This window comes from Jaculus jaculus, chromosome 12 (genome assembly GCF_020740685.1).
Source record: "Jaculus jaculus isolate mJacJac1 chromosome 12, mJacJac1.mat.Y.cur, whole genome shotgun sequence".
NCBI lineage: Eukaryota > Metazoa > Chordata > Mammalia > Rodentia > Dipodidae > Jaculus > Jaculus jaculus.
Genome location: NC_059113.1, coordinates 4,215,649 through 4,228,223, shown reverse-complemented (window position 1 = coordinate 4,228,223; position 12,575 = coordinate 4,215,649). Strand labels below are relative to the sequence as shown.

General features: G+C 40.7%; 1 protein-coding gene across 2 annotated transcripts in view; it reads left to right on the top strand.

The window, feature by feature from the left end:
• The window catches only part of Snx2 (sorting nexin 2), a 56,423-nt gene extending 45,098 nt beyond the window's left edge, over positions 1-11,325 (top strand). Inside the window, exons 11-16 of one of the 2 annotated variants that reach the window (XM_045131675.1) lie at positions 850-1,055; positions 7,635-7,778; positions 8,371-8,382; positions 9,170-9,250; positions 9,363-9,434; positions 10,836-11,325. In XM_045131675.1, coding sequence (XP_044987610.1) covers positions 850-1,055; positions 7,635-7,778; positions 8,371-8,382; positions 9,170-9,250; positions 9,363-9,434; positions 10,836-10,886 — 566 coding nt within the window. In that variant the 3' untranslated portion in view covers positions 10,887-11,325. The remainder of the gene's footprint in view (positions 1-849; positions 1,056-7,634; positions 7,779-8,370; positions 8,383-9,169; positions 9,251-9,362; positions 9,435-10,835) is intronic. The other variant, XM_004669192.3, reaches the window with a different exon arrangement.
• Positions 11,326-12,575: the final 1,250 nt, after the last annotated feature.

The window sequence follows — 12,575 nt, the reverse complement described above, 5'->3', positions numbered from 1 at the left end:
TGCTGAGCACTCCCCAGTTGCTTATAGCACTTTTGAGTTTGAGTCTCCCCAGTGGCTATCACCATCTGAAAAAAAAAAAAAAAGAAAGAAAAGCTTCTCTAACCAAAAGTGAGAATAGCATACTATATGGACATAAACCTAAGTATTTAGAGGGCAGTTTGGCGAGCATAATATATCCATTTAGCTAGACAACAATAGTTGCCCTGGGCATATGGCCTCTCAAGCCATAGGCTTTTGATTAGGTTTTCAGAACGAGGCAGGAATTCCCTCCCATGGAGAGGGCCTCAAATCCAATCAGAGACCTGTTTTTCCCCATAACAGACATGTTACCATTGCATTGGTTGGTACAGTTGGCCTGGCTGGACAGCTGTAAAGATGGCGGCATAGCTCTTTCTGCCAGCATGACAGCTAGTCAGCAGGGGAGGCAGCCCAAGCACGTGTTGTCTTTAGCAGTAGGGTTTTACCATCTAGTTCAGGTAGGTGGCCAAGAGCTTTGGCAATAGTCTGTAAAGTTTTAGGGCATCAGGTGCCTTCCTGACCAGCAACTCACTGTGATATAACCCACCCTGGCCCTGTTACTGCTTCTTATACAAAGGTAAGAGAGCATTTTGAGGTGGGAAGGGGAGGCAGGGTATTATATTAAATTAGTTAAACACAGTTCACCACCTAAGAATATAAGCAGTGATTGTTTTCCCCTGCGCGCATGACAGAATGCAAACTTGGGCAAGTGCTCTGTAGCACCTAGTTTCCCGTCCAGCTGTTCTTGACTTTCAGCAGATATCTGAGCACTGGCCTTTATGCCCAAGGCATTGTATTACTAAGACTGGATGCTTGTCCTTTTAATTTCAGAACTTTCAGCCAACACAGCTGCCTTTGCTAAGAGTGCTGCCATGTTGGGAAATTCTGAGGACCACACTGCTTTGTCTCGAGCCCTGTCTCAGCTGGCAGAGGTTGAGGAGAAGATAGACCAGCTGCATCAAGAGCAAGCTTTTGCTGACTTCTACACATTTTCAGAGCTGCTTAGTGACTACATCCGTCTAATCGCCGCAGTGAAAGTAAGCCCTGTTTGTGATCTTCCTCGCATCCTTCCTATTTAAGTGGTTTGCTTTAAAAAGAATGCTCAGGGCGTAGTGGCACATTGATCATAACATTTGGTAAGCAGAGACAAGAGATTGCCACATGTTCAAGGCCAGCCTGGTCTATAGATACAGCAAGTTCTAGGCTAGCCACTTTTAAAAAGTACAGTAAAATAATCTTCTGTCAGGTGTGTATTTCAGTATGCAGATTCCATACTACTACATAAAAAAGGCCTCAAGATGAGCACTTGTAGGACTGCAGCTTTAAAATGCTAAAAGAAATTGAAGACCTGAGGTAGAAAGACCTCCTGTGCTTATGACTAGAAAAGCAGATTCCACACAACCGCCATCAAATTCCCATTGAAGCCAAGTAGGCAGGCAGGGCCGTAGAAGAGGACGGAGTTCCGGAGTCCCAGGGCCAGAAGTTCCGCACAGTCAACATCGCGCTGAGAGGTTGCCGACATAGACGTGCTCCTATTTCAGATGCTCAGATAGGGCTTGGGGTGTTGTGGAGTGCTTGCTGAACACGTGCACAAGCTGGGCTTGGCCCTCGCACCATGGCCACATGTCCCCGTCATCCCTGCAGCTGGGAGGTGGAGCCGGGTGATCCCCCGAGCCCGCTCGCTCGCTCGCTCGCTCGCTAGACTAGTCAAATGGATGATTTCTGAGTTTGGTGAGAGTCTTTGTCTCAGTAAATAAGGTGAAGAGTGATTGAGAGAGACGGCTGCTGTTAATCTCTGGCCTCTACATGCACACAAAGCAGCCACATGTATACAAACTCACATACCACACACATGAAGTAAATAAACAAGAACCAGGCATATTGGCACATACTGTGATTGTGTTCCTGGGGAGATGGAGTAAGGTTGATCAAGAGTTCAAAGTTATCCTCAGCTGCATAGGAAATTTGAGGTCAGCTTGGGCTACATGAGACCTGTTTCCAAAGAAAACAAAAGATGAGTACTTGTAACAACTTTTTTTCAGAAGCCCCTGTGACCTGGATAGTACAATATACAGAATTAATTCTTAAGACGTTTAAGTAATGCCAAATAAGATAAAAAGCATTACACATGTACAACATTAAGTAAAACTACCTACCAGGCTTTTGTCATTAGTAAAGCTTACTTATATGAAACAGGATAAAACCAGAAGTGATTGTTGCATTGAGTATTTCATGGGACGGTAGTATGAGTTTGGACAGAAATCATTCTCACATGTTTCAGAAAATACTTCATGATGTTATGATGTCTGCATTACTCTTAGGACCATGCCTTGTTGTGAGGAGGGGAATCTAGCTGTTTACATTTTGCCTTTACCTTGACTTCAAGCATCTAGAAAGCTAATGAGACCCTGTTCCTTTTTTAGGGGTAATTTTTCAGCTAAATCAAAATGATCGTTGTCTCTAATGAGAACATCAAAATACTGCCTACTACTCTTGTTTTCAAGTTAATAATGACATTTATTACTGGTGGATTCCTAACACTTCACAATGACACTTGCTTAGAGTTGACAGAATTACCAATTTTGTTTACATTTACTCTTATATTTATAAAAATATCTGCTGGGCCTGGTGGTGCATGCCTTTAATCCCAGCCCTTAGGAGGCAGAGGTAATGAGGATCACTGTGAGTTTGAGGCCACCCTAAGACTATGTAGTGAATTCCAAGTCAGCCTGAGCTAGAGTGAGACCCAACCTTGAAAAAACAAACAAACAAGTAAATAAATCTGTATTTGTTCATTTGTTTGCAAGAGAGAGAGTGCGTGTGGGTGTGGACACAGCAGGGTCTCCTGCCCCTGCAAATGAACTCCAGGTACATGAGCCACTTTGTGCATCTGGATTTACGTGGGTACTGGGGAGGAGGACACAGGCCCAGCAGGTTTTGCAAGCAGGAACCTTTAGCCACCAAGCACTCTCCCTAGTTCTACTCTTTTAAATAACTACCTTTTTATGTCCCTGGTCTTTTTTTCTTTCATTTTGAGAAGTCAGCAATTTTAAGTTCCTCCTCCATTGTATGTAGGCACAGTACATACGTGAGATGAACATGACAAGCGTGAACCTATCCCTGATGTCCAGTGGGTTGGCTCTACCAGTGTGGATCAGTATCTTGGCATAAAAAGAGAAACATTGAGTTGTGGCACAATTGACGTAGGGTAGCATTGTCTAGAGTCTGCAGTAGGAGATATGGTGATCCACACCTAGACCCTGCCCTGTCTCAAATAAACAAGAAAAATTGAATTGATAGAAATTTGAGTATGCTTTTGATTTCCCCCCCAAGTGAATAAGAATAAGAAAACAGGGCTGCAGAGATGGCTCAGTAGTTAAAGGCACTTGCTTGTAAAGCCTGATAACTTGAGTTCAGTTCCCTGGTACTCATCTGAAGCCAACGCACGAAGTGCCTAGAGCATGCATCTCCAGTTTTTTTGCACTGGCAGGAAGCCTTGGCACAACTATGCTTTCTCTCCTGCCCCCCCATAAATAAAAAAATATTTTGGGGGCTGGAGAGATGGCTTAGTGGTTAAGTGCTTACCTGTGAAGCCTAAGGACCCTGGTTCAAGGCTCCATTTCCCAGGACCCATGTAAGCCAGATGCACAAGGTAGCGCATGCATCTGGAGTTCATGTGTGGTGGCTGAATGCCGTGGTGTGCCCATTTTCTCTTTCTTGCTCTTAAATAGCAAATAAATAAATTTGTGTGTTTGTGTGTGTGTATGTGTGTATACATACATACATACATACACACACACACACACACACACATACATATACATACATATATAACTTTTTTTAATTTAAAAAAAAGGCTGAGTGCATGGTTGCTCACGAGGGCTAGACACCATTCCAACGTGCCTACCTGGGATTGAACAAAACAGACCACAGTAGAGAAAAGAGGTGAGCCAAGGGCCATTTTTAAGAAGTTAGCTGACGGCCTATTGTGAGATGTGCCACCTCTCCCACATCTGCCAGGATCCAAAAGAAATTACAGAGGAAGTGGTAGCACGAATGCTGCTCTTAGTGCTCACCCGATGACCAGCTCCAGGATGATGGTGGTAGACATGTGAGCAATCAAAATCTATCAAAGCAGAAATCAAGAGGCTACATAGAACTCAACATTAAATCAGACTGCCAACAGACCTGCCATGGCCCAGGAGACATTGCAGAAGAGGAGGTGGAGATTGTAAGAGCCACACAGTAGTTAGGAATATCCTGTGCAGGTTCCCAGCTACCCCACAGGGACTGACTGAGGCCTTCATGACCCCACAGTGAATACCATAACTCTGCTAAGGAGGGTCTCCAGGGTAACAGGAACTGGGATGGGGGCCATAAAAGAGAATAACCTGTTATAATTTATATAAAATTTAAAAATTATAAAAGGAAATAAAGGCATGACTCAATGCTTTTTTTTTAAAAAAAGGTGAGTTTACTTTTATTATTTTTTCTAAAATTAGTTAACTTTGGTAATCTTAAAGCATCTATATCTGTATTACAATGAAAATGAGTTGGTTCCTGTATGGTATTATGAGATAATAAATTGGATGGGGCCCACATTTAGTTTTAATATATCAACGAAAAGTTGGTATGTTTGAAGAACTTCAGCAGATACTGAAGTTAAAGGGTATTTTGATTACATTATCTTGTGGCACATATTTTTAGTAATTACATACCTCTTGAGCAGAGAGTTTTATAGTCTTCTTCTCCTGGAAATACACTTAAGACTAAAATTTAAAATTCCTTTTTTTCTACATTGCGTGGACTTGAACTCAGGACTTTGTACATTCTAGGCAAGCACTATACCAACTGAACTACATCCCTAAATCTTAGGGTAGGGTGTTTTTTTTCATTTTCTTTTATAAACAAGGTTTATGTAGCTGAGGGGGACCTTGAACTCCTGATCCTCCTGACTACTTCCCAAGCATACTCCTTCGGTTTTTGAGAAGGTTAAAGCCAGAGTAGTCATGAAGTTGTGATCCTTCTGTCTTAGCCTCATCCCCAGCTATTTACCTCTTTTATTTTGTCATCTGTGTGTGTGTGTGTGTTCTCTGTGGTGTGTATGCATAGTGCACACATGTAAGTGCATGCAGAGGCCAGGAGAGAACAACAGGTGAGCTGCTCTCTTCTCTGCACTGTCGTTCCCTTGAGATGGAGTTTCCTACTGAACGTGAAGTGAGAAGTGGCTTCGTCACACTGGCTGCCTCGCCGGCCCGCAGTCCTCTTGCCTCCACCTCCCTGCCGCCGAGATTATGGGTGCACGTGCCATGCCCAGCTTCTTGCGTGCGTGCTGGGGATGTACTCCAGTCCTCATGCTCAGAGAAGCGCTTGCCCTGCTGAGTCATCTCCCCAGCCCCCCCAGTAAAGTTCTGGTCTTTGTTCTCTTAAGGCAGGGTCTCCTTCTGGAGACCCAGCCCAGGCTGGCCTCGAGCTCCGAACTGTTCTCCCACCTCAGCCTCCTGAGTGCCAGGGTTATAGGTCAGAGCCAACACACCCAGATTGATAATTTTTTATTTTATTTATTTATTTGAGAGAGCAATAGAGGGAGAGAGAGAGAGAGAGAATGGGTGCTCCAGGGCCCCTCCAGCCACTGCAAATTAACTCCAGATACATGTTCCACCTTGTGGATCTGGCTTACACGGGTCCTGGGGAATCCAACCAAGGTCCTTTGGCTTTGCAGGCCAACACCTTTACCACTAAGCCATCTCTCCAGCCCCATTCTTTTTTTTTTTTTTTTTTTTTTAACCAAAAAGCAATAGCAGAGTGGGAAATGGCTCAGCGTGTTGTGCAAGCATGAGGGCCTGAGTTTCATCCCCAGAGCCCTCATTGAAAGAAGCCGGTCATGGCCATGAATGCCTGTGACCCGGTCTTGTCTCAGGTAAATAGGGCAGAAGAGCAGTAGAAACTGCCCAGCGTCTTCCTCTGGTCTCCACATACGTGTGCATGGGACTTGCACACTTACAAGCACACACAAAATTTCATTGGGAATAAACTGAAGTAGCTCAGATTTGTGCTTTCTGGTTCACCTCATGTATTGATTGTCTGTTCAATTAGTAAATACTAAAGTGATATTAACAAATTCCCAACACTGAGTTTGAAAAAGAATTCATGGTGAATTCTCCTATCCTTTTAACTTTTCCATGAGAATTATAATTATTCTCATATCTGTCATTCTTTCTTCAATTCACTTGTCCTTGGTGTACCAGACCTCTTTAAAAGTCATAGATGTGGGAAGAGACGTTTTGTAAATTTCTTCATCTCTGAATATGATACTCTTCTAGTTTTCATACTGTGTAGGAATCCCCACTCCCATTTAATTAGACGTTTAACTTGTTCTGCTTTTTGTTGTTGTTGTTTTTTAAGATATGGTCTCCCTCTAGCCCAGGCTGACCTGGAATTCACTATGGACTCTCAGGGTGGCCTTGAACTCACGGTGCTCCACCTACCTCTGCCTCCCCAGTGCTGGGATTAAAGGCGTGCCACCACACCTGGCAAGTTGTTCTGCTTTTTAATTTTTTAGCCATTGGAGTCTCTTCCACATTTTTACTTATTTCCTGCTACCTTTTTTTTAGGGGGAAAAGGAGTTGCGACTGAGACTGTATATGTACCCTTGGCTGGCCTTGAACTCATAGCAGTCCTCTTGCCTCTGTCTTCTGGGTGCTGGGATTCCAGGTGTATATCACCTGACCTGACCCGTTTTATCATTCCAATTTCTGTGTCTCCAACACTTAGACCTGTGTTTGATATTTTTTTAATTTTTTGTTTATTTTTATTTATTTATTTGAGAGTGGCAGATAGAGAGAGAATGGGTGTGCCAGGGCCACCAGACGCTGCAAACGAACTCCAGATGTGTGCGCCCCCCTTGTGCATCTGGCTAACATGGGTCCTGGGGAATCGAGCTTCGAACCGTGGTCCTTAGGCTTCAAGGCAAGCGCTTAACCGTTAAGCCATCTCTCCAGCCCTATTTCATATTATTTAGTAGGGAATCTTCGAATACACGTAAGATACCAGCATTTTTCTATTAAATACATCTTTTTTTTTCAAAGCATGGAAGTTTTAAAAATCTTTTTCTTTTTTCTTTCTTTGTTTTATTCTTTCCTTTTTCTCTTTTGACAGTTTTATATAGTAGCCCAGGTTGGCTTCAGACTTGCTGTGTTGCCAAAGATGACCTTGAACATTTGACTCTCCTAACTCCACATCCCCTGTGCTGGGATGACAGGCACGTGCCACCACATCTAGCTGATGTGGTGCCGGGATCAAACTAAGGCACACAGTCTACCAACTGAGCCATTTCCTCAGCCCTTAAAATCTTTCTGTAAATCACATTGAAAACCTAAAAGCTAGCTAGTGAGATAGGTACTGTTTGACTTTTTTATTCCTAGCTCTTATTTTTCATCCAGTGACAGTTGTTACTGTAAGCAAATGAATATGGAAATTCTGGTATTGGTATGCTCAATTTCACTATCTCAGTAATTAGTATAATATGTATACATTTGACTTTATGGATTTCAATATTATAGCAGTTCTAGTTCAACAAAAGTATTTTATAACAGCATTATATCATTCACTTATAGGGTGTGTTTGATCATCGAATGAAGTGCTGGCAGAAATGGGAGGATGCTCAAATTACTTTGCTCAAAAAACGTGAAACTGAGGCAAAAATGATGGTTGCTAACAAACCAGATAAAATACAGCAAGCTAAAAATGAAATAAGAGAGGTAATTACTAAATCTTTTATTTCTTTACTTAGAATTTTCATGTCATTCATATATGCATAATTTTTTTTATAATTTTCTTCTGAACCATTCAGCTCTTAGCTATTTCTCCATATTTTTAAGAACTATGCAAGTTAGAATCACTTTAACATTATGACCATCATTAAAATGTCCCCAGCCCTTTGACACCTCCATGTGATTATAGAAAATGGATAGAGTCATGTAAGGAGGCAATTAACGTTAACCTTTCCATTGCATACATTTCTTTTTAGATGGTTAAGTTTTTGTTTTCTCAAGGGTAGGGTCTCACTCTAGCCCCAGGCTGGCCTGGAACTGCTCTCAGTAATCCTCCTACCTCTGCCTCCCCAGTGCTGGGGCTCAAGGCATGTGCCACCACGCCTGGCTTTTAAATGGTTAATTTGATTTCAGACATTCACTCATTTTGTGTTTAAAAATGTTTTTAGAGTCAGACCTACCCCACATTTAATTTTCTGGGCAATACTATCCCCCATATATATGTATTATATATGGTATTTTAATGAATCTGTATAAGTTTATTATAATTTATACACTTTTTTTGCCATGCTTCAATAAGGAAATTGAAGAGGTAGGACAACTTTATATTACTAAAAATAAGTGTACCTGCTGTTTGCAGAGTATGGACCGGTGTTTTGGTTACATAGTGGGAAAATTCATTTCATTGCTTAAATCTTCTTTTTATTTTAGCTGTTCCATTCATCACTAATCATAACATTTTGTTGCTTTTGTTCTGAATTTCATGTTTATTAATGGGTCTTTTGTAGACAGTAACTCGGCCATTTTTTTAATCTGGTCATTTTGCCATTAAAAAATGTTTTTTAAATGTTTGTCATATGTTTCTCCTATTTTGAAGTATTTCCATAGGTATATAAATTGAACATATGTTCTTAATATTGTTGATATATTTTGAGATGTGATATAAAAGCAAAATTATAAGACTGCTACATATTTGATAGTGAATTATATGTTCAAAAGTCCCATTTAAGTAAGCTGTGGGTGAGGGTTTGCATATTTTGAGATGCTGTCACTATGGTTCCCTAGGCTGGCCTAGAACTCAGGATCCTGCATCAGCATCCTGGACACTGGAATTACAGGCGGGAACCACGTCCACAGCAGGACCTTGTAGCGTGTTAAAAATGAAGTATTTGAGTCTGAGCAAATCGAGCCGTGGGCTGTAAGGAGCTGACGTGCATGTCCACTGCTAGAGCGGACTCACCTTTGACAGACTATCACCTGGTGCTACCTCAGTGCCTTTAGGCATTGTGTTAATGCTAAGTGGGTAATAATGGCAATTCTGTGATTTGTTCTCCTCAGACAAAAACCGAGTATGTGTTCTTTTGTTTGTTTTCTGTTAGTGGGAGGCAAAAGTACAACAAGGAGAAAGAGATTTTGAACAGATCTCTAAAACTATTCGAAAAGAAGTAGGAAGATTTGAGGTATGTATAATACTTTTGTACTTTTGAATAATGTCCCCTTTTACTTCAAGTTCATGGTAAAATTAAGCTTAGTTTTCTAATAGCCTTTTTACATGTATTTTTACTTTAACAGAAAGAACGAGTAAAAGATTTTAAAACCGTTATCATCAAATACTTAGAATCATTAGTACAAACACAGCAGCAGGTAAGAGTCTTTCCTTTGAAACTTTTAGAATTTTTTTAAAAATACAGATGTTTTAGAGAAGATGGCTAATAAAATAAGCTTGAGAGAAATAAAAATGGAGTAAAGAAAGGTTGTGACTGAAAACAAAGGAAAAATGTTAATTAGGAAATTAGATACTCAGATCCTATTTGACTCTACTAAATAGGACACAGTGTGTGTTTTCTCTCTTTCTGTCCCCCCCACCCCCACACACACATGCACACTGGGGATTTTGCTTTGTTTTGGAAACCTGGGGCCTTACTGTCTCCAGACCGCTACAGCTTCCTGTGCTGGGATTGCTGGGACACTGCCTGCCACAAGGCTTTGTAGTCCCTGTGGTGTCTCCTTAGTGAATAGACCTGCTTGAGTAATGCCTAAAGTAAATGTTTGTCTTCATAACATAGTGAACAGACTGAAGATGAAGTTTTCAAAGTTTTTAACTTGTACTGTTTTGGTAAGTTATTTTCTTAGGAATGTTTGATAGTTGGATGTTGTCAAAGGCATTTGTTTTCTTATTAGGACTATAGAGTTTTTGTTGTTGCTTGCTTACTTGTTTTTAGTGGGGTTTGATTTTTTTTTTGTTTCGTTTCTTTCAAGGTAGGGTCTCTCTCTAGCTCAGGCTGACCTGGAACACCTCTGTAGTTCCAGGCTGACCTTTACCTCCCTGAGATCCTTCTACCTCTGCCACCAGAGTGCTGGGGTTAAAAAGGACTGTCTAATGGTACCTGAGAAACTATGGGTTTGGTAATGATGATGACATCAAAATAAGAGAGAAACTGATTGAGGGGGGAGGGAGGGAATTACCATGGGATATTGTTTGCATTTACGGAAGTTGTCAATAAAAATAAATAAATAAAAGAAAAAACCAAAGAGAGACTGATTGACGGAGAAAATGTATGATGGAGAATGAACTTGCAAAGGGGAAAGTTGGGGAAAGGAGGAAATTACCATGGATTATTGTCTATAATTATGGAAGTTGTCAATAAAAAATAAAAGTTTAAAAAATCCATGGGCTTAGGCTGGGCAGATGACTCAGTCAGTAGAGCATTTACTGTGCACCAATAAGTATTTGAGTTTGGGTCTTCAAGCCCAAATAAAATCCAGAGGCTAAGTTGGGCATGGTGGCGCATGCCTTTAATCCCAGCACTCCAGCACTGGGGAGGCTGAGGCAGGAGGATCTCTCTGAGTTTGAGGCCACCCTGAGACTCCATAGTGAATTCCAGGTCAGCCTGGGCTAGAGTGAGAACCTACCTTGAAAAACCAAAAAAAAAAAAGTACTAGTGTTAATCATTTATATAGACTGTTAAAAAGCTATGCAGTATGTATGCACTGAAATGACAAAAATGTACTGAGAATACATTTTGTTTGTATTATTACCCATAGCTGATAAAGTACTGGGAAGCATTCCTGCCTGAAGCCAAAGCCATTGCCTAGCAATACGACGCTCCTGTGAAGACGTTCAGTGTTTGTTCACTTGGGCTGAATTCTACAGTGAAGTCATTTAAAACCATCGAAATGAACCACTATATATTTTATGATTACATGTGGGTTTTTTATATATATCAGATATATATATGCGCTGACATTTTATTACAAGCTGCATGTCCTGACCCTCTTTGAATTAAGTGGACTGTGGCATGACATTCTGCAATATTTTGCTGAATTGAACACTATTGTGTCTTAAATACTTGCACTAAAAAGTGCACTGCAAGGCCAGAAAATTTTACAATATTTTTTCTTTATATATGTTCTGTAGTATGTCTACCCTCTTTATGAAGCAAATTATTGATGCATTGATTAATGTTCACTTATACATTCCTGTACAGAAATTATGATTTTGTGATTACAGTAATAAAATGATATTCCTTGTGAAGTATTAGTAACTATTTGGGAATATAAACTTAATTAGGTATCTTTTAATTTTCTTCTAAATGTATATATTTGATACTGTGTTTCCTTACGTATTTTTAAAAATATTTTTATTCATTTATTTGCAAGAGAGAGGTGTGTATGGATGCACCGGGGCCTCTTGCCCCTACAGATGATCTCCAGATGCATGTGTCACTTTGTGCATCTGGCTTTACATGGGTACTGGAGAACTGAACTAAGGCCAGCAGGCTTTGCAAGCAAATGCCTTTATGACCACGGAGCCTTCTCCTCAGCCTTTAAAGTATTTAAATTGACAGGAAAGGTCAAATTCTTACATTTAATGACTAAAATGAAGCTTATAAACTTCCTTTAGATACCATTAGAAATTGGGGAACATTTCAACACAGAACAAAATATTTTAAATTCCCAATTTAAGAGGCAAGAAAAGGTGTGTGTTGATTCACACCTATAGTCCCAGTATTCCAGAGCCTGAAGCAAGAGGATCACAAGTTCAATGCTAGACTGCTCCATCAAAAAAAAAAAAAAAGGAAAATTGTGGTAACGTGCTTCAGATGTGTGTCCTGTGGATTTTGCTTATCTGTTATCAAAATCATAGACTTTGCAGGGATGTATTGCGGGTCTTGCTTTCATTTCAAGCAGATCATCTGTGGTTATACTGACAGGAATAGTGTCCTGTTACAACACACCGCGATTTGGTGAATAAATAGTTAAGGACAACAGAAGCAAGTCTGAAGTAAAATGAAACATGCTCTGTCTCAGGCCTTCCTGTCCCTTTGTGTCCTTTTAGCAAATGGCTGTTCTTCAGTCCTTAATGCTGATAAAAATTTATTCAGACTGCCCTCACACTTTGATACGTAGTCCTGAAAGAAGTGAAGTGTTCTTCAGCCAGCAGCAGTGATGTGCACCTGTACTCTTGGGCTGAGGAGAGAGCTCAGCAGTTAAGATGCTTGCCTGCAAAGCCTAAGGACCTGAGTTAGATTCCCCACTACCCACATAAAGACAGATACACAAAGTGGCGCAAGCGTCTGGAGTCCTGTTGTAGTGGCTGGAGGTGTGCCCATTCTTTCTTTTCTATGTCTGTCCTTGCAAATAAATAAATAAAAATATTTTTTTGAAAAAGGAAAGTATTCTTTTTAGAAAAATATTTTTTTTAATTTATTTGGAGAGAGAGAGAGACGGGTGTTCCAGGAATTCCTGCTACTCCAGACAAACTCCAGATGCATGCATCTGGCT